The 22,735-nt window shown below is 43.8% G+C and overlaps 1 protein-coding gene across 1 annotated transcript in view; it reads right to left on the reverse strand.

Moving 5' to 3' along the window:
* Positions 1–230: 230 nt before the first annotated feature.
* Pbx1 (PBX homeobox 1) overlaps positions 231–22,735 on the reverse strand; it is a 314,214-nt gene continuing 291,709 nt past the window's right edge. The window contains exon 8 of the mRNA XM_031388605.1: positions 231–1,715. Within this exon, the coding sequence (XP_031244465.1) occupies positions 1,695–1,715 (21 nt within the window). The 3' untranslated portion in view covers positions 231–1,694. The remainder of the gene's footprint in view (positions 1,716–22,735) is intronic.

Below are 22,735 nucleotides of genomic sequence, written 5' to 3' on the forward strand. Positions count from 1 at the left end.
AGACTATATCCTCTTTCATTTGAATAATCTCAAAAATGGCCTTTAAAATTCACTAAGGAAGTCAGAAGGCTAATTAATCTTGGGTCATCTGGAAGGGAAAGAAAACACATGGTATTGAGATTAGGTAGAATAATAAAACAACAAGTACCAGCCACATAGATAACATCCATGTGTTTACCATGTGGCAGGTCCCACGCAAAGCCCAACTCAAATTATCCTCGAAACCAGCATTCATTTATGCAAGAAATATTTATTAAGCACCTAATTCATTCTAGAAACTGGGGATACAGCAGTAAAGAATACAAAAAAAAATCCTGCCCATATAGAGCTTACATTCTAGAGGTAAGAAGACAGGAACAGGCAATAAATAAGATAATTGAGTGCTCTGTATAGAATGTTAGGTGTCGAGCGTTAAGGAAAATTAGAGCATGAGGAAAGAAAATAGGAGGAAATGGCAAGTGTCATTTGCAAGGTTAGAGACTGAGGGAGGCCTAGCTAGTGGGTAACTTGAGTGAGAGTGGAAGGAGATATACGGGTGACCTTGTGGACAACTGGGAACTGTTCCAAGGAGAATGAACAATAAGGGCAGAGACCCTGAGGTAGTATTATTATCTCTGTTGTATACATAACTTGCCCAAGAGCCCACTGCTTGAGGATGGAGCCAGGACTCAAACTTGGGCCTACTTGATTGTAGACCTTGTTATTACCACTAAAGCGGCCTAGTGACAGAGTCTGACAGTAGACAATGGGGAAATGCTCTATGTTACCAAGGGTGGCGCAAGATCCTAGAAGAGGGAAGCAACTTGCTCAGCTGAACACACGTAAATGGTGACAGGGTTGAGACTACCATGTGGTCACTTCTAGTTTCCCCATTTCTGTCTGCAGAAGCTAGACATTTATCCTCTGGCTAGAACTAGTTTCCAAACCAATCAACGGGCTAGGTGAAACAGATTTTGCTGATAGACATTTTAGAGTTCTGTCTTGGCTTAGCTGCACTAAATGATGTCTTTGAGCTCCGACTTCTCTCGCTGGCAGGTGTGGGTTAGTAACAAAGCATAGACTATGGAGTTAGTTAGGTACATCTAAGCCTGAAAATAGGCTCTAGGCTTTTCTATCTATGTGGCCATGGGCAAGTTACTAAATATTTCGGACTCTCAATTTCCTCATTTATTAGAGGATAGGAATGCTTCTTGGAGATGTGGTAGGGATCAGACAAAATAATACATGTGTAACACCTCCCACAGTGCCTGGCATGTGGGAGATGCTATACCTGCAACCATATTCTTTCCCCTATGTGATTAGTTGTCTTGTCACATGCATAACTCTTACTTTGTAAATGCATTACTTTTTTGAGAGTTGAGAGGTTACCTTATATATCTAGCTACTCACCACATTTTATATTATATGGTGGTCCACAGTAAATGCTTAAGAGTGATTATTTGATTGCTGGATTAGTGGAGAAGAGAAAGGATAGTGGTTATTGCTTTGGGACTCTGTCGATGTACCCATCATCTAGTTACATCTGCTAGCTCCCTGCTCGCCAGGCTTGTTTTTGTCTGATACGAGTGGTCAGCAGACAGCCTCTTACTTCTTTGAAAGTCCATATGCATTCTTCCAGAAGTCAGGCCACTGTTCAGGTAGAAGGAGACTTTTGTTTTCAGTCAAGAGAGGACAGACAGCTGTCACTGTGAGGATCAGTAGGTTCTTGACATATCCTGGGAAGAAGACAAAAACTCTACTTTAATTCACAATGTTAGCATCTTCCACCCAGCTCGTTCATCAGGACTGCTATCAAAGAGTCAAATTGACCAATTTCCATTTTTATTTCTTTTCCCCACCCTCTGGCAAGATCTCAGTGAGCAGCTAACCAGCTGAAAATAGGAAGAGAAGAGAAAGGCCTGGACTTCAATGACTCCAGAGATGGTTCATCAGTCGCCAAAAATTGAAGTTAGTTTTTCATTCATGTAATGTAGAAAGAAAAAAAAAACCTCTACTATAAATACTAGCAAGAGTTTAATGGAATAACTTGTTTAGAATATCATTGTTTAAGGAAAAAAGGTAGCTAATTTTGTAGCATCCTCTTACATTAGCTTCTTTAATCCTTACAACCACTCTATGAAATAATTATTATGGTCCACGCCTTAAAGACGAAGACACAAAGGGAACCTAAGGACATTAACTTGCTCCAGCTTACACAGCTTGTGAGTCTCAAGCCCAGGGCACTCTCTACACATTCTTGAGTCCAATTCATTCCTGTCCACCTTGTTTTATGCCTCTATTGCTAAAAGGATGGAGGACAAGTGTTGCTTCCTGATCCCCTCAGAGGTCAGTAAAGGCTGCCAACGGGGACCCACACACTCATCCATCTCTTTTTCTCTGGAGAAACATACATAGAGTCTTATAGTTATGCAAAGACAGCACAGAAAACTTCCTACCGTTGCCCTAAGAGTTAATAATGTATCTAAGAATTAATACATGGAGCTTCACATCTTGATAATAGGAAGAAAGGGGGTGTTGTTTGTGGCTGAGGATCAAGGGCAAACAAAGAGAATGATCAGCAGAGTTTGGAAGAAAATCATCACCTGTAACTTCTGAACTGTAGCACTGGTCAGGCTGAGCTTAACGAGCTTTACAGTATTTTTTAAAATAAATCAAAGTATTAAACTATTAATTGTGTATGTGTATGTCAGGAAGATTCATAGACAGTGAGCACTACTGTATTGGGATAGTAGGATCATAATGCCATTTCCCCCATTTATGCTATGACTCTAGAGTATTTATATTAGCAGATGTAATGTGATAATTCTGTGACTCTGTTGGTGGCTCCGTAGGTATCCATTTGCCCAGAGCTAGGAGTTTTCTTTCCATCAGATTCCTACTTTGACAGTTGATTAAATGGACACCGGGGGAAGACAGATCTCTTCTGAGATGGAGGCGCTGATGATGCTCCTTCCGTGATATACTAACAGAAAGCACTGGGTCTCATGGACTTAGCACCCTTGCATTTCAAGATGGATGGCTCAACTTTGCCTGGTAGTCATAACGAACATGGAAATAGAACCAGAGTTTTGGGTAATTTTAATATAGTTTCTCCAGTAATCTTTTTCTTTATCTTTTTTTTTTTTATTTTATAGGCATGGGAGATTTTTAATAATCAAATATCCTTGAAAATATCCTAATTCATTCACCTTTGGAATTTCTTATTTAGCCTAACCATGGCATTTTTCTTTAGGACAAGCAGTTCACTTGTTTGAACATGAAGAGAGTGAGGTTTGGAGAGGGAGCTTTCAAGGTTAATAATGTTCACAGGCAAGCACAGATCATAGGTTACCTAGTTAGAATCACACATTACCCACAACCTAAGCAAGCAAGTACGTTCTTGGTAATACTGCTGCCCTTGTACTATGAAGCAATTTGTTCATTAGAAAGTACTCTAGCCTGTGTTATTGGGGACTCTGAATACACTAGGACTACAGAGTTTTCATTCTCAACAGTGAAAGACACTAAGCATGTATAAAGTGACACATGGATAATATTTTAAAGAAGCTTATAATCTGCTCTCTCTCTCTCTCTCTCTCTCTCTCTCTCTCTCTCTCTCTCTCTCTCTTTTGGTTTTTCAAGACAGGGTTTCTTTGTGTAGTCCTGGCTGTCCTGGAACTCACTCTGTAGAACAGGCTGGCCTTGAACTCAGAAATCCACCTGCCTCTGCCTCCTGAGTGCTGGGATTAAAGGTGTGTGTCACCACTGCCTGGCTCTGCTTGTTTTCTCATGGTTGAATAAGACTTCTCATGGGGTCTCTAACGTCAGTAGAGAAAGCAGCCAGGAGGATAAAGGGTGTGGTTGTAGACTCTGATGGCTATCCCTTTTGAACTCCTAAGGTACATCCCCTAGTGTTGTCTTCACTTTCACAGGGGGATGACAAGTGTCTGTCATTCCCAGGCAGCACCTTTACATAGACTTGGAGGTTCTACGAGAACTTCAAATCTGCTGCTTCTTGTCTGTATGGTTTTTACAAATCAGTTAATGTTACCAGGTCTGTGGTCACATCTTGTCAGAGAAGTGAGTTGAACTGCAAACTCTGAGTCCCTGGGATTTCACAAGGTGGATTGATTTTAAGCTCAAGATAGTAAGTGTATCATGGGTAGTTAGCTCACAGACTTTAGGAAGCCTAGATCACCTGTGTTGGAAAAACGAGATGGAACCAGGACAGGTCAATGTGTGAAGATCTGAGAGTGTTGTAGCTGACAAGAGAAGGGTCATAGTTCAGGTAGCAGTGTTACTTGGTGTACAAGCTACATCAGAGAGAATGACTTCCCTAACGTTCTCTACCTTTGCATCTCTCTACTCAAGTCCAGAGTCCTAGGACACTGACTCTTTGATCTAGAGTGAGGCTGTACGTGCAGCTTACATAGACAGCAGACAACTTCCCTTGCATCCTCAGCAACACAGCATTCAGCAGTAGAAAGACGATTGCTGCATAGTGGGGGAGATGCTCAGCAGGCATAACTTGCTTCCTCCTGGACCCTCCTTTTTCTTTCCCATCTTTTCTCCCCCCTCTCTCTCCCCACTGCTCTTCCTCTCTCTCCTATACCCTTAAGGCTCTTCCAGCTGCCTTTCATATTTGGGGGAGGCTGTATATTTTAGTACATTAGAGAAGGTTCCAGTCCCCACTTCTCCTTACACCATTAGAAGGATTAGGATCATGGGGAAGAGAACAGATAGTTGCCCTGGCTACAGCTGGGGACCAGAAAGCCAGAAAGCAGCAGTATTCCTAAGGACTAGAGCCAGGGACGGCTATGAGCAGCGATCTTGGAGCAGATGGCTTCATAGAACAGTCCACCAAAGCCCCCCGGGTACTGCTGCTCATCTGAGGGGTTTCCTTTCACAGTGTTCCCATTAACACGTTTTCTTGGCTTTCTCTTTATGGCTGCTGGGATGAGCAGCTTTTTTCCCATTTCCAAACTGTCCTTATCAGTAATGCAACAATAGCTAATTTAATTAGCTGACCTGAATGGTGGCCAGTTTGGGCTAATTTGGTTTTGATAGTGCTCTTTGGCACATGCAAAACTGATAAGCATATTTCACTCCAGATGAACAGTGGGGTTTAGGGGCCGGTATATGAATGAGGATAGCTCTCCCAAAGCCCCTCTTATACCTGGGGGACACAGTGCTTGACCAAAGGCAAGTTATTCTAAAGCCAGTATCCTCCCCCAACCCCCCCCCCCCCAACAAGGACCTGTCAAATGTGTCAGCTGAAGGAGAAAATAGACAACCAGAAAATTGCAAAGGCAAATTGCCCAGGATGAGGATGCTGGGAGCTGGGACAAAAACACTCCCCTTAGCAGAAAGAATGCTTGGCTGGGAGAACTGACCATCCCTCAGTCACCCCAATTCTGTAGATCAGCCACCTGATGCGTTAGGTGATCACTGGCCACTTCCTCCACAGCTGTGTCTCAGTACATCAGTGCAGTATAGATAAGGGCACACACACACACACACACACACACACACACTCACACACACACCCCAAGTCAATGGAGGATACTGTGACAATGAGCTGATTACCCAGAGAGTATTCATCCTCCTGATTCACTGGTTCTCCTTGATTGGAACTAAAACCATTACTCATTGTGTCTCTAGGTCCTAATAATGATATGTATCCACAGACAGTACTTAACATATGTTAGGTGACTGAATGATATAGGAAAGGGTATATGGGAGCACACAGAAGGACAGTTTCAGGCAACCCACAACTGAATATCATAAAACAAATTCCTTTTCAGGTCAATATTTCTCTCTATCCTTGAGGGGTGGAGCGGGGGAGTTACTAGAAAACCACAATTGTTTTGTATTTCCAGTGAGACTCCATTTGAGAGAACCAAGTTTTCGTTGATGAGTGATTATCAATTGAAGATAGATCCTGGGTTAGGGATGGGGTATGCAACCACTTCCCCTTTCAGCTCCAATGCCCCATCTGACATTATCCACGCAGGTTCCGGGCATGCTGCTCCAGTCTCTGAGAGTTTATATGTGGACTGGTCCTCTGTGTTTAGAGGGCCTTCTTTCCTTGGGGTTGCCCATCCCCACTGGCTCTTACAGTCTTAGCAGTAGACAGCCAACACAAAATGAACTCAATGACATCTTTGGAAGCTCCTTGTCTTATAATGCTTTGCCAGAATTTTTTTTTTTTAACCTTACATGTCCCTTCATATACCATGGCTTTTGGCTTTGTGTTTCTCTGTGTGTATGAATGCTAGTGTCTCTGGTTTTAGATGTGTTGCTTGTAGTTTTCTTTGGATCTTTTCCTTCCATTTGCTTGTTTTGGGCTATTTTGGTTTTTGTTTTATCTTATTTTTATTACTATTCTTTAGATGCCTGTTTGTTCTCTAAGAGCAATAGAAGGGGTGTGGATTTGGGGATGAGAAAAGAAGGGGAGGACCTTGGAGGAGTTAGGGGAGGGGAAACATAATCAGAATATATTTTATAAAGGAATCTATTTTCAATAAAAGAAAAATAGGGGGAAAAGGAACATTTGTTACTTGAGACTTATTTTTTAGCATTGCAAGATCTCTTTTGTCTCACTGGGGCTCCTGCCTGACATTTCCCAGCTATGTTCTTTCTAGATAAAGGGTCACACCTAGGTAGTCTTTTGATTTGCTTTGAAGGGCTTTCCCCATTTTGGAGCTGCACTTCAACAGCACACCAATGAGCATGCACGCAATCACATGGGTTAAATGGTGTATAATTGAAATTAGTAGGTCTGACACCTTTCCAGTAGGACTGGCTCATGGGGGAGTATGTCAGTGTGCCTCCTGATTCTTCAATGTGCTAACATCTAATAAAGTTTGGTCATCTATTCTCATTCCATACACTTCCTGGGTGAACCCACCCACTCCGTGACACAGTATCCTATGGGCTAAAACTACACAAGTCTTAGAAATGCAACTGACTGTTGGCGTTTTCCACCTGGATCTTCCATTAAAGCCTAAGCCAAGACTCCAAAAAACCGTCCTTATTACCAGTTTACAGAAATCTATTTGTCTTGATTCCCTGCTTTTGCAAACAACTTAACCTAACCTGGCTCCCTTCGTTCCTGCTTTAGACAATCACCTAGTCTATTGATTTTGTCTTCTAAATGTCTTTTGAATCCAGGTCATTCTTAACACCTAAATGACTTTATTTATATCTTTCATCCCCTATCCCTCCAATTTAAACAGGAATTTCTCAAAGTCTGAGATATCTCAATGTCAGACAAAGAGGCCGTTTTCTGAACTGAATTAACATATCCCTCCTGCTGTTCCATCGAATTCTAAATCTTTAGTGAATACCAAGTACTTTGCTGAATACAAAGATGTAGATGTCTTTTCTTACTCTAGCATATATCAATTCATATTTTAGTAGTGAAATCAAATGCCTTTCGTGTATAGATCGTATGCTATGCAGTTTACCTAGTTCATAGATGACAGCCAAAGAGAAAAACAAAACAATCAAGCCTCTGACAGGTTATGAAACTTTTCCCTTACTACACAGATCATAATAAATGATAGAAGTTGAATTTGGAGTCTGGGTTAGGTCCAATGTAAACACTATGTAAGATACATACTAATTATTCAAAGTCCTATTCTCTATAAATAAAACAAAGAAAAAGCAAAGCACCCAGATGAATCTCAAAATAATTACACTGAGTGAAAGAAGCCAGATGAGGAGGATTGTATGCTCTGAGATTCCACATTCACAAAATACTAGAAAATGTGAGCTAGACATGGTGACAAGAACCAGGTCAATGGTTGCTTAGGGAAAAGGGACAAGGATTTTCGACTGGATTGTAAGCAAGGAGAGTTTGATAAGTGTGAATAGGTTAAAAACTTATCAAACTGTACCCCTCCAATATGTGGTTCAGTGTGTGCTTAAGCCAATAGACAGACACACAGACAATTGAGCTACGTTCATATTGTTAAAATCCCACATATTAAACAAAGGGTAATTAATCAAGAGCATCACCCAGGGATTGGTGAAGGGAGAGCAAGTCCCCAGAGGCCTAGATCTCAGACTCAACAGGTAGTGGGACAAGATCATCAGACAAAAGCCCCAGGGTTTGTGGGCCTCCCTGGTTCTCACCTTCTCTCTGTCTTGCACTTGAGGGAAATCTGGTGATGTACATAACAAAAGCTTTAAGTGTTTCCATCTAAGAAGCGATACAATGTGACTCAAGGGCTGTCCTAAGAACTGGAATAAGGCACACGGTCCACTGATGAAATGTTGTTCTCATGCCTATGCATATATGAACACCTGCTAAATATTGTTCAGGGTTAAAGAAGGCCTGAATCAGGGTGTGTTGGGCTGTGGTGTGCATTAAGTCCGGCAGGGGTGAGAAGGGACAGTCCTTAGCTTAGGTATGGTTCCGGAGAAAGACGTGGGTCATCATGCAAATGTTTTTTTTTTTTTTTTCTCTTGAAAGGTGCCAGCGTTTGGAGGCAGTGAGAGATTCCTGGGGGCTTTTTCCCTTCTCATACCCTAGCAGGAAAACAGAATGCGAACAGCAGTCCTTGCACTGGGTCAGTCTCTGCCTCTCTACAGCAAATAGCCATGCTTTCTGCTTTATGCCATTCCTCTATTACCTTAATGTGCTGGCCTGGAGGATGAATGAGATAATAAACACGGAGCACAGTGTCTGGGTCACAGGAGGCGCTCAATAAATGTTAATTCCCTGCCCCCAGCCTGGTATAGATTAGCCCTGACTTCTCAGAAATGCAAATCCCTGCGCGCTCAGCTCACCTAGGTCTCCTTTCAATATCCTTGCCTAGGAGCCTTTTACAACCCCTTAAAGCTGGGCCAGAATCCCTCTCCTCTGCTAATTGTCCCACAGAGACCAGGGGAAGAGAAGGCAGCCACTCTGGAAGAGGCCAAAGCCTCCTAGCAGAAGAGTCTGTGTGTGTGTTATTGAGCTTCATGAGCCTGGACCTCATTCGTCTTCACAGACATTGCTGCGCCATCCATTTTAAATGACATAGAAGTCGACCTGTTTATCAAGATCAGCATACTACTGTATTATTATGATTATTTAGCATTTACATAACACTCTATTTGCAAAGTGCTTAATAATAATTTATTTATTACTTCATCTAACTATGCACTAATGGAAAAATTCAAGAGGTTGTTTTGAGTTCACTGACCTCGGCTCTGGAGACACCTCAGGCCATTTTCAATTGCTGCCCAGATGCCTGCCGTAAAATGTTTTAATGAAAAACCATTTGATATATATACATATATACGTGTGTATATATACACACACACATATATATATGTATACACACACAATCACACATATACAGGTACACACACATATATCTATAAATAGATTTATATTTCCTTTTTTGGCAATTGTAATATGTTAAAAACAAAATTTTTACTTTACAATGGGGAAAAATAGCTATTACTATTATTAAGAAGTCACTAGAAACACATATATTTTGAACTTAAAAATGACCCGAGATTCAGCTCTTATTGTGTAGAAGACATGGAAACCACACGTGCCTTCTTTGCATCCTGCTTCCGGAAGGGTGCAGAGCTGGGCAAAAGTGATTCTCACCTCTATCCCGGGATAGAGGTCTCTCAAAAAACAAATCAATAAGCAAAAAGAAAAACCAAACAAGGGTTCATAGCTGGGGGCGGCTGACAGCCTTGTCAGTTAGCTCTTTTGAGGTCCACCTCAGGCAGTGACTGAGCATGGCAGTGGGGTGCTGTGGCTACATGGTGGGGTTCAATTCAACTGGGATTTGTTGCAGAGCTCTGTCTTGGATTGATGGGGACTTTCTCAGGCCTCCGTTTCTATCTGATGGCTTCTCTGCCCACTCATGTCCTTTTCCTTCGCAGCTACTAAAAACCTCCGCATATTTTGCAGTCCTGACTTAGCCTCAGACCCAGCCAGCTTCCCCAGCTACCAGGCTTCCCCAACCCGATGTTGGAAGCTAAGCCTTGCTCTGATAGGCATATCTGTAGGTCAGATGGGAGGTGGCTTGGATGCTTTCAAAGGCCTTTCGCCTCCTTGATTCTATGGAAGGGGATTCACTAATTTTGGATCTTTAGCCTCTGTACAAAAAGGCTTTATGAGCACCCTGAAAAAACTGCCCTTAAGAAAAGGCAATTTGGGAGGGGGGAGAGAATTTATTTTAGAGTGTAGTTCAAGGGTGCAAGTGTATACACACACATATTTAACATTATATAATACACAATATATATGTTAGGGCATAAATGGACTAGCACCACAGGCACACATAAATTCCAGTCAAACATAGGTGTCAAAAAAAAAAATAGGTGTCAGAAGAGAGAAATGGTGAGGGGAGGTCATGCTGACAGATGGTGGAAAGACAATTACATTAGAAAAGAGGCTAATTTCTAAGCCAGAGAGCCCCACTATTTACCTATCCAGTCATACTCAAATGGGAAAGGAAAACTTCAGTGAACTGCTCCAACAGGGAACATCTCTTGAGCCATGCTCAGAATGCCAAGCAAGGCTCTTGGCATTAGGGGGTTATGTTTGTCATCTATGGAGGCTTGTCTGTTTGTTTGTTTTGTTTTGTTTTTAAGAATAGGGACAGAAGACATGAGCTTTTTACCACCATGCTCCCCACCCCTGCTTTCTTTCTTTCTTAATATTCTTTTTGTTTTGTTTTTGTTTGTTTGTTTGTTTGTTTGTTTGTTTGAGACAGGGTTTCTCTGTGCAGCCCTGGCTGTCCTAGAACTCACTCTGTAGACCAGGCTGCCTCAATCTCAGAAATCCACCTGCCTCTGCCTCCCAAGTGCTAGGATTAAAGGCGTGTGCCACCACTGCCCAGCCTTTTTTTTAAATATTCTAAACCATTTCTGGAAGAAATCAGATCTCTCCTTTTTCTATACCTTTTTATCCTTTTGGTTTTTTTTTTAAATATCACAGTGGTCTCAGGTCAAAAGACATCTGTGAAAAAATTATTAAGAAATGCAACTAGTAGTATTGAAAATGAAGTCCACCAAGAATAAAAGCTAACCATGGACAAGGATCGTACATAAGGTGATTGGCTCTGAGAGATGCACTTACACTGGCTGAAATGTTAAAGCATGCTTCATCCTCTTTTGTGTATAGTCTTAGAAGGCTTAACTGTCCTTAATTAAGGGGATGTGTGGCATGTGACATGTTTAAAAGACCAATAATGAGATTATCTTGGACTTTTCATCTGCTTTCATCAGCTTTTAGAGGCTAGATAACAGAAAGTGCACCACACCCCCTTAAAAATGGCAAACTGGCAGAGTTCAGAAGTCGTCTAAGGTAAGAATCTAGGCTCGACTTCAATAATGACTTCACAGCATAAAGTAGAATAATTTGTGATTTACAGACATCAGCAGGAATTGACCCAAACAAGACACATCCTATTACCATCACTTATTCCTAGGAAGAAAGATTTTAGAACAGCACAGAATCCCTGATCCAATTCTTCAACATAGTGAACGGAATTCCTCTTGTCCTTGCTTGGGATAAAGTGGGTAAGGAGAACAACAATATGCCAATAAAGGGAAAGGGGTCTGCCCTCAGCCTGCAGTAGTCCACAGTGTTTGCCGCAAGGCACTGGCTCTCACTGGTCCCGTCTGTAACAGGGTCGTGCTGACAGCAACATAGCCTGGTGGCATTACACCCCACCTTTCAGAGTCACACTCTGAGTTCACATCCCGACTCTCCTACATATTTGTGTGTGTCTAGATAACTTTTCTAGGGGTTTTCACAAATTTCTTTTATATAAGGTGGGTGTCAGCAGGGCATAATGATGCACTCTGTAATGTTAGTACTCAGGAGGCTAAGTCAGACGGATGTCCTGGAGTTCAAAGACAGCCTGGTCTCCATAGAGAATTCCAGACCACCCAGAGATCTATAGAAAGATTTCGTCTTGATAAAATGAAAGAATAAATGAGAGAATAAATAATAAAACAGAACCAGTGTCATGGCACACACTTTCAAGAATCGGGATGAGATAGCAGGCTGCGTACAGTATAGCACCTGCTCAGAAGAAACAGCCTGGAAACGGTAGCTCTTTATTACACATTAAACGCATTGTCTGAGAGTAATGAGCTAATATGTGGGATGCTGAAATCAGGACCCAGAAAGGTCTCACTAGGCTGGACTCAAGGAGCAAATCTAATAGGGTGGCCTTTAACAAGGATAAATGTAAAAGTAGTGTGATTCGATCTAAACAGCAAGTGGCAGACACCCGATGGGGAGATGGGTGTTATCCACGGTGCACCTGAACAAAAGCTTGGGTGCATCACTGACTCTTGGCTAATTAAGGGTCAATGGTGTGAGAAGTCCACCAAGAAGCAAATGCTACTTAGGCAACATAAGGCCAGCATGTTATCTGGAACAAAGGAAGAAATAGTAGCTGGGTCCTCCGCCATCCCCTGAACCTCACAGGTTACCAAGGGTGGTGCTAAATGAGGCTAGGATCAGGAAAGAGATGTAAATCCAATTGGAGCAAAAATGGGCAGAGGTAAGAGAAAGCCCATGAAGTTTCTGGATCTGTGTTCCCAAATATTCAAAAAGCAGTATGAACGTGATGAATAAAATCCCTTGTAGCAGATTTCCAGCTCCTTCTCTGCTTCAGTCTGCTCAGGAGAACAAGAAGGATGGGTGTAAGTTCCAGAAAGGAAGGTGGTTGCTTACTCTACAAAGAACAGACCTCCAGTCATTAACACTGGTCCCAAGTGCGGACACAGTTAATCTCCCGGCACTGGGAAGGCCCAGGTAGAGGCTGAAGAATCACCTGCAAAGGATGCTGTACGGTAACTATGTTGTCTCCTAGCTTAAGGTTCAGTTTGCCTGCCATTGAAGTCTCAGGCAAAGGTAGATTTTCCTCTGGGGAGAAGGTTCAAAGCCCTCTTTAGATCATTTATAGAACCTCAGCCACCCCACCCCCACATCACTCTCTCAAAAGATGAAGATGAATTGAGTTGGCGCATTCTTTGTTCAACATGTATGAAATACTATTTGCTATTGGGCCAGGGGGTGGGAACACAAGAGTTGAATACGAGATACTGTCTCTGTCCTTGTCAAGAGAAAGCTGGAATGTGATGCATCCTGTTAAACAAATGTATGCAAAGTTCATCCCCTGTTGTGATGGTGTTGTACGATAGATTGACACAGGTGAGTGACAGAATTCTGTTCTTCCTGGGGACCGTCCCTTCAGCTTGGGGACTGGGGACGCTGCCAGAGACAATCCTCAGAGTACCTAAGCAGTTTTCACAGTCCTGTAGAGGTGGTGTATTGCAGGGTCACCAAGGACACCAAGGGGATGAGACCATCAAGCCACATTCTGTAAACCCCTTGCCAAGGGCCTGGGGACTGTTTATCTCTGGTCCTGACCTCTCAAAGACCCTATCCTGACTGTCTATTATGGGGTAGGTGTATGAACTAACATGTTCTAAAAATGAGATTTCATGGAAGCTGCTGGAGAATAACTTCATTTAGTTCATGAAAATCCAAATCAGCAGCTGCTTGTGCCTGTATGCACACCTACATTAAACTTCCAAAGTGCTTTATATTTATTTACCCTCCATGTACTGCCTGTTTATTGGGCTAATAAATTGGAGGCAGTAATATCCACTCATCAAATACCCACCTGTCTTCCAGGGCCTGGCTGTCACCTTACAGTCTTAGGATGTCTCCCCAGATACTCTGCACATAGAGAACATGCTAGTCTCTGAGCCGATGAAGCATCTGCTGTGTACACCTCTTATTAAGCACTGGCTGTATACCTCTCTGGTGGTTACTTCTCTGGATTTCTTTTACTTTGCTGCGTTTTCTAGTTCTCAACTAGGCGAAGTCTTGCCTGATGAGGTCATAAATTCTTGCTCACTGGGGTGGAGCCAAAGCTCATGACTGACTTTCACTGTGAGGTTTAGAAGCATGTGAGCTGGTTGCTAAGTAGAGAGTCATATCCCTATCTTTGGGTCTTTTTAAGAAAACTGTTAGAGACAGATAGAGCCAAACTCAGAAAGGCAGTCTGCTTTGCCCTGGCCTGTGGATTCACCCAATCTTCCTAGAAAGAACAGAAAGAGGGAGAAGGACATCATGGGGTTTTACACTGTAGACTTGACATTAGGACTTTTAGTTTTTTTCCAAGGTCTAATGGCTCCAAGGAACACTATAGTTCTGGCCTAGCTTTTTGAGACAGAGCCTCATTATGTAACCCTGGTTATCTTGAAATTTGTTATATGCACCAAACAAGCCTTGAAATCACAGAGATCTGCCTGCCTCGTCCTCCCATATGCTAGAGATTATACGTGCATTGCCACCTGGCTTGTTCCAGAGCTTGCAACCAGAGGGGTAAATAGTTGGAGCTTAATAAGAGACGCACACAGTAAACACGGCTGTTCTCCATGAGTAGAGCACCTGGGGAGACATCTGGAGAATGTAAGGTCCCAGCCAGACCCTGGAAGAGTTTTGATGAGTGGATATTACTGTTTCCACAACTGAACTCAGATTCTCAGGCTGAACACGGCTTGGCATCTTTATGTTATGCCAGGGACACACGAACAGACCTTCAAAGTCTCAGCAACCCTTTTGCTCATGGCCAAAAGAACTTTCTCCTTGTCAGTCAGATTCAAACAAACGTAGAGAATCATTGACTTAGGTGAGGAAATGGAGAAGTTTGACACAATTGAAATCTATAGCTGCTTTAAAAGTGAAGCAGCTTGCTGTCTGTAATTACCCGACTCGGAACATTGTCAGGTTCTTAGAGGGACCCAAAATCTGAATAGACACCCACATCTACCTTCTTAGGGGAAACGTCCTGTCTCCATCTGGGTGTTACCCAGGCATAGGCTGCCAGGCTCAGATTATGAGCAAGTGTCTGCGGGGTATAAACCAGGTCTTCTCTGAGGGCCTCTCTCTAAGTCCAAGCCATGAGGCATGTTTAAAGCTAGCTAGGATTCGTGAGGGACCAAAGAGCCCAAGCACAGAGAATTTCTTTACATCACCAACCCTGACCAAGGCACATTCCCCACCCTCAGAATGCTAGCCCCTTCTATCATTAAGACAGTGTGGTTTGCAAATCAAACCGGCTCCCCCAAGGTCATAGAAATCTAGGTTTCTCCTCTCATCTCCTCCTCTGGGTAGGGCTTTCATGCCTAGGGCAAGCATCTGAACTCAGGGGTAGATCCTGACTCAGAGGGGGAGGAAGCTGATATTAGGACAAAAGCCTGCTGCTTGCCTGTGTAGCCTGCCTCTGCCACTTTCCACACTCCCTCCACCCACTGGCAAGGCACAAGCAACACCAGCTGGGTCAGCACCCTTCACTACACTGCCGCCATTATGGATGCTCGGAAACCCCAGGCTACATCAAAGGAACAAGGGACATTTCAACACGGACCCTGGCTATGAGCACAGCTGTTTAGAAGTCACCTTGGATTCTGACTCTGCCAGAAACCATTAGCCATTTTCTTAGGCTAGTACTGTACCCGTCTGGAAATCTCCAGTTGGCTGGGAGCCGTTCTATTCTTTCTCTTTCCCCATTTTCTCTTCCTACCACACAAAATGCTCGAGACCCACCTGAGACCTAACATTTGTCTGTTTTGAGAATAGATGAGTATTTATTAGAATTAAACAGCTGGGAGCCCCGTGATATTTAGACGGGCATTAGGAGGAATGTATGAGAAGAAGATAACGCTGGGTCTTCATGTCTGTAAACCAGCCTGGGCTTACTTACTGAGGGGATTTCTTGGGTCTCCTGTGAGAACCAGATACAGTTAATTTCCTGCAAAAGCTGCGGGCTGGGCCGTGCTGATATTGCAGTGTTATTTAGAATAGAAAGGTCAGGCCTGAGATTGAATAATCATTGACAAGAAATCCACAGGGCAAAGGAAGCAGTTGGTGAGCAGTCGCTGACTTATTTCTGCTCCCCCTCCCCCACTTCCCTTCATTCCTGGGTATCTGTTGATTCTGGAGTTTGTTTAATATTCTTTTTGCAACTGTTTCCCACATTTGTAGCTGGTAGGAGATGTGTGTTGAGACAAAGAGGGGACAGCTTCCAAGCCATCAATGGAGATGGGACATTCAGTCTTATAGACTGGGTGTATCTATTTTGGGCCATTGGCCTTGGGTACCTGTATATGAATTTTCCGACCATACATGGTGGTTTTTTCTTCTCAACTGTTTGAAGCACCCTGTCCCTAAACAGAGAGCTTTCTTTTCCTTCATGTTATCTGAGCTATCCTCTGGGTGGCCCTGTTTAAAGCCTGCCCTGAGTCTGGAGCCAAATATGAGCCTTTGAGAAGCACAGAGGAGAGTCCCATGAATGGAACATGTGTTGTGTGTGAGGCTAGGGTAGTTTATGACTTCTGGCACCCATGTGAGCCCCACTTTACTGATGGGGAAAGCATAGAGAAGTTGGATGGCTTGCTCAAGACATCTCAGTTCCTATAGAACAGTGTGAGGGTGTGAAAGCTGGGGATCTCTGGGTACCAAGCTCATTGCATGCCTCCAGGTTCCCAGTCTCATTGGGGATTTTCTCTGGTGCCATCCTCTTCCCCTTTATCCAGTCACCCTAAGGGGTTCCTTGTTCTTATTTAATCCACGAGTTTCTCTCTTGTATTGTATCATTCTCCTTAGCTGTCCCCTCAGGTGACTGATCCTACAAATTATATGGTGTAGACTTGTGTCCCATTTTGTAAAGCATACGGATGGGCAAGAGGGATGTTGGCATCACTTCTGAATCTCAGACACCATCTAGTTTGTTTATTTTGAAATTCTTTATTTAATGTTTGGACCGAGACAAGAAGACTGGGAGTCTGAGGCCAGACTGGGCTATACAGCAAGTTCAAGGCTAGCCTGGACTACATTGTAAGACTCTGACACCCCTTCCTCCCAAAACAAACAAACAAACAAAAAACCCGAGTCTGGGCATGGATAACTCATACCAATAATTCTAGCACCTTGGGGTTGAGGCAGGGGGAGTATCATGTATGTGAGGACAGTCTGGATTACAGGATGAGATTCTGTCTCCAAGCTTGTATGCACACATGTACATACATACATACATACACACACACACACAATAATAGACACAAATGGATAAAGACAAAGTTAGATACTGAAATGATTCCTTAAGGTTATATAGGTCATCTTACTTACCTTGGCAATGGTATGGGTACAAATAATAAAACAACCAGCAGACCATCTATCTATCCTGATGCATGAGTTGGCAGCTAGGCTATGGTCAAAGTCCTTCTAAGGACCATGAGTACTGCCAGGTAAGGGCCAGAGCATGCGATTCTGAGACTAAGGAAAGGTGAAAAGGTCAGGATCAAAAGGCTATGTCTGGGTCTCTTCTAATCTAGGCACAGGAATCAACAAGTAATGAGATGGTTTCTTGGCACAATGGCTTTGACATACATTGGCCTGTCTGTCTGTTGATGTACCAATGTCATCAGAGTGTTCTGGCATCTGGTGACACGTCTCATGCTTTCCATAACTCTAGGCCTAGATCATAAGGAGGACTATATATAACAGGTTGGGCCGTAGGGAGAACAGATCTTGGACTCCTGTCATCCTTAGCTGACAGAGACATCATAGCAAAATTAGATTGCCAAGTCATCTGCTTTATGCAGATTCAGCTCCTAAATTGAGACACAGTGTGATGATTCCTGTTACCAAACCAGGTATTTAGTAATGAGTACGAATATCGCTTTGGGTTAACAGGGGTTTTGATGCAGCTCAAGCGTTTAAAAGCCATGACCTGATGGCTGCTCTAGGGACCAGGACCTTGGAGTCCCAAGTTTGACTTCCACATGGGCTTTCCTTTCTCTGTATCCTGAAGCTACAAAGCACAAGGTTGTGCACTGGCTCTGAGAGTTTATCTTCTAAAAGCCTTGAGTCATTTAGTGCAGGAAGCTGGCTGCTAGCCTGTGCCAATGCAGCTGTGTGTGGGTTATGGTAGTGAGAGGAAGAGCTGATACACAGAGCAGGAGCCTGTGTGCCCAGGATGTGGCAGCATACCCAGAGTGTTAGCAGCTTGGACTCCGAAACCAGACTCTCGGCTCCTCTGCTTTCTTACTTTGTGCCTTACAGAAAGTTGCACAACCTGTCTGAGCTTTAGTGAGTCTAGTCATGATGAGCAGAACCAGAGCACCTACTTAAAGCTATGGAGAAAATTAAAAAAGTGGGCGTGTGCAAACCCTTAGAACTCCACCTAGTTTACCATAAGCACAAAGACGTAGACTTGTACTTCTCCGGCCTTGCTAAGTAGATGCATTGGTAAGGCACCATTTGAGTGCCAAGACCTCTGGTATGCACACAGATTAATTAGGAGGCAACTTCTAATTCTTGCTTCTGCCACGGAAGCTTCAGGCTCCCAAGACCTGGATGGGATTCCACAAGCCAACCTTGGAATGAGCCTTTGGTCTATTTTAGGGCAGTGGGAACTGATTCTCTGACTCCAAATAGATGCATTGAACACCTCTGTGAGCCAGGCACCTCCATTAGCAACTTGTTCCATAGTCCCTGGGTCTGGGTTTTACTTCTTGCAGAAATGGAACTGTGACACCTGCCCCTACGGGTTCCCACAATGGTTGTGATGCTCCAAAGGAATATGTCAGCACAACTTTTGAAATGCTTGACACATCTGTGGTACCCAATATTCTAACCATGACAAGTGTCACCTCTCTAGGTTGGTGGCCCTGTTGTCAGATGGCAATCCCCCTCCGCGCCCCCCCCCCCAATACTGAGTGAGTGCAGATGAGAAGGGTGACCTGGAGAATACAATCTCTGTGGCACCATCTGGCATCCTCTTCGCCTTTGATTTATGAGTGCCCACCTCTCCCTGTGCGATACCATAAAGGCAGGTTGTGTGACACCTTTACTGTCTGGCACAATGTGAAGCAGCATGAGCTCATGCATGCAGGGACAAGGTGTGGAGGCTCACCTCTGCCTCCCTCCATGGGTTTTCACGCTGCGCCTGGCCACATGTACTATTCAGAAAACCACTGGCCATTCTAGCTTCTCTGAAAAAAGGTAGAGATGAGCCAGGGCAGAAACAGGTCAGCCAAGGTCCAGCCAGGTGGGATGTGTCTCTACAACCTGTCACGTCCCCCTCTTCCAGTCTGTTCTGGTGCCTGCCATCTCTGAAGTTTATAGGTATCATTACCTGTGAAAAATCTGTTCCATCTGAAGACAGTCCAGGTTGAGGATGGGTGGCAGATTGCAATTTAATGACCAGATTAAAATATGCTAAAGCAAACAAATAAATAAATAAAAATCCCAGCAGCCCGGAGCTCCACAATTCATTCTGTGGGCAAGAGAGGCTGGGGCTCCAGGGACCTGCTCGTAATTCACCCCATCGGCAGGTTTAGTAGACTGTTACTGTATGACCACAAGGGGAAACAACTCTCTAAGAAAGATTTACACTGACTGCCACTGGAGGCTGAAGGGCTAGGGACCAGGAGCAAAGGATTTGGGAAACAAACAGGTTCTACACTGACGGGTCCAACAACAGAGGTCCATATTCCCTTCCTCTTCTGAGTTCTCCCTGACTCCTGTGTTGTTCACCAGGATTAAATCACTCATTCCTCACGGCAAATGACCCCAAGGTCATACTACCACTTATTGAAATGGAGGTTCAGTTTTCTTTCTCTGTGTCTTAACAGATTAGCCTGTTTTTCTAAGGGTAGGGAAAATAGTGTTCTTTTGTTATTCTTAATTTCAGTTATACTTTTTGAGTCACTGCTCAATGAGCGAATGCATGAGTGAGCAGTATGTGTCAGGATCTGTGTGACTTGGGGGAGTCACAGCCCCGTTAGTATCTCACAAGAACTGGATCTCTTTGGTATCCAAGGATATACCAAAATCCAAGACTGCATAAAATGGCATAGTGTTCTCATCATGTAACCTGCAAACATCTTACTATGCTTTTAGTTATCTCTGGATAATTTATAATATGTACTGCAATGTAAAAGTTGCTTGTCATTTGTTATTATTTTTGTTATTATTTTTAAGTGTATGTGTCTTTCTCTCTCTCTCTCCTCTCTCTCTCTCTCTCTCTCTCTCTCTCTCTCTGTCTCTCTCTCTCTCTCTGTGTGTGTGTGTGTGTGTGTGTGTGTGTGTGTCTGCCTGCCTGCCTGCCTGCCTGCAATTTTGTAGTCAGGGATCTGCACAAGTTTGCAGGTAGGTGTTTGTGGAGGTCAGAGGCATCAGTCTCCTGGAGCTGCAATTATAGGCAATTGGGAGTCACCTTATGTGGATGTTGGGGACTCCGTTCTTCTTGATAAGCAAGACTCACTCTTCACCTTAGAGCTATCACTCCAGCCCCCAAATTGTTGTTCTTGGGCTTTTAGGGAATGATGACCAAGAAGTCTGTATCTGTTCAACATACAAGTAGTTTAGAAAGATTTTTGACCCTTTGTTGAGTTCATAGACACAGAGCCTGCAGGGGTGGCAAGCTGGCTGGGCTGCAGGTAGGCATTCTCATGCAGAGAAGAAAAGGCGGGGGAAAATGACATCAAGGCCAGCCTTTGCCTCTATGGCCTTTGATTTCTCCAGGAATTGTCCTTTGATTTTCCTGGCCTGGAGGTCTACTCGCTGCCAGTTTCTCTCTTGCAGCATAATCTGTGTCCCTGCTGGCCCCTCCGCTCAATGTTCTCTTTGTTGTCCTTTATTACATATTTAGCTAATTTGACAGTTTGTGCTTTGGAAGTAGCTGCTTAAGAAGGCATTGCTAACCCTATTGACTCAGTATTCTTTTTCTTTTCATTTTTTATTGGTTGTTTTACTTATTTAGATTTCAAATGTTATCCCCCTTCCCAGTTTCCTCTCCAAAAGCTCCCCATCCCCTCCTTCCTCCCCCTGCCTCTTTGAGGGTGCTCCCCCACCTGCCTGCCCACTCCCGCCTCAGCAACCTAGATTGTATTTTTTGAAATTATAGATGCTCATAGGATTCAATCTATCTCACCTATCCATAAGAATAATAGGTAGATTTACACGGGCACTGTCAGCTAGATGATGAGCATTGTCACAGGAAGGACTAGGTAGTGTGTGTGTGTGTGTGTGTGTGTGTGTGTGTACCTCTGTGTGTACATGTGAACATGAGTGTGTGGGTGTACACAAACATGTGGAGCCATGGGTCAACCTCCCTCAGGCTGTCTGTCATCTACCTTGTGTTCTGATACAGGGTCCTTCACTGGCATGGAACTAGGCTGGCTAGCCAGTAAGTCCTAGGGGATCTGTCTGTCTCCACTTCCCCCTTACTGGGATTATAATCGTACGGCATTGCGTTTTAAGATGGCTTCTGAGGCTCCAACTCAGGTCCTCTGGCTTGTGTGGCAATCACTGTACCCGAGCCATCATCTCTGACTCAGCCTTCTTCACTTGTTACCCTAGCACTCAGAACGACACATCTCAATGGAGACATGAGGAAAAGTTCGGTGCTTAGTGGAATGTTACACGTCCATGGGAGTCTTCTCATTCCCCATGAAGAGACATCTATGCAGCTCTCCCCTCCCCTACGACCCATCACCTTTGTCCACTGAAATAGACATGGGGATTATAGATGTGGAGCTCCATAGAGTTAGAGCTTAGAAGGGATGGGGCAGCTCTCCTCTAGGATCCTGCTTGGCTGGGGATTGCTGCTGTCCTTGAAGGAAAGAGAAGGGTGAGGAGCTCCGAGGTCATCACTCATTTCTACCCTTTGGGGGAGCTTTGTTTTCTATTCACATTCAGCAAATGATGCTCTTGTACCAGTAACAAATGTCAAGTGCTCTTCCTGGGACTTTGGGGAGACAGAGCATTAGCAAAGGAGGAAGCATTCCAGCCAAAAGGACAGGAGTTCTATTTAAGAACAGGGAAGCTAAGTAACAAATGTCACCCTGAGACACCAGGGAGACAGCTATGCATCAACAACTATGACTGCAGAAAAAAAGAATATACCCGTGGTGACCTGTGATTATCCTGACTGGTTGCTTTGTAGAATACTCCAGGAACCTCCCTCTCGTGCTTTGACACAATTCTTAGCTCTCAGCATTATGTTGTCTGTGGGCTATGGTGCTGCCTGAGCGGAGTGTTGGGGGCCATGTAGGAAATTTGTAGGAGCTGCACACCAAGACTGACAAATACTTTAAACAGAATTGTTAATAAGAACACTGCCACTCCATCCCACAGTGGTTTGGCTTATGGTACATTTCTTTGTTTACTTATTCATTGGACAGCGATGAACCACGTTCAGTGGTTAAGTGTGGGAGTCACTGTTCAGTCCTCCTCCATTGGAGATTGGGATGGGGATAAGGTCTTTACCCACCTTTTCATTCCCACTGAGGAGAAAGGAAATGAACTCAAATTGAGGCAGGGAAGGCTTCTCAGTTCACAAGGGAACAGAGAGACGGTAAGTAATTCCAACTGAGGCCCATGGGCGTTAGATGAACAGGCTAACCAGAATACTGTCAGGGCTCATGAGTCATCAGGGAACATCCGCACTGAGCAGTGAAATCCAGAGAGGGGATCGTGCAGGGAGAACCTCCTTCTGAGCTAAAGATATCTGTATTTTTCCCCCCAAAAGCAAAGTGCTATGTGTGCATGTGTTCTCCAAGAACACAAGTGGCAGGGGACACACCTGCATGTGTGTGCAGGCACATGCGTGAGGTCACAGGTCAACTTTCAGTATCTTTCCTCAGAAACTGTCTAACTTTGGTTTTTGAAGCAGTCTTTCATCAGCTTGAGCCTCTCATCAAT

Source organism: Mastomys coucha, unplaced genomic scaffold (genome assembly GCF_008632895.1).
Source record: "Mastomys coucha isolate ucsf_1 unplaced genomic scaffold, UCSF_Mcou_1 pScaffold1, whole genome shotgun sequence".
In the NCBI taxonomy this organism is placed as follows: Eukaryota; Metazoa; Chordata; class Mammalia; order Rodentia; family Muridae; genus Mastomys; species Mastomys coucha.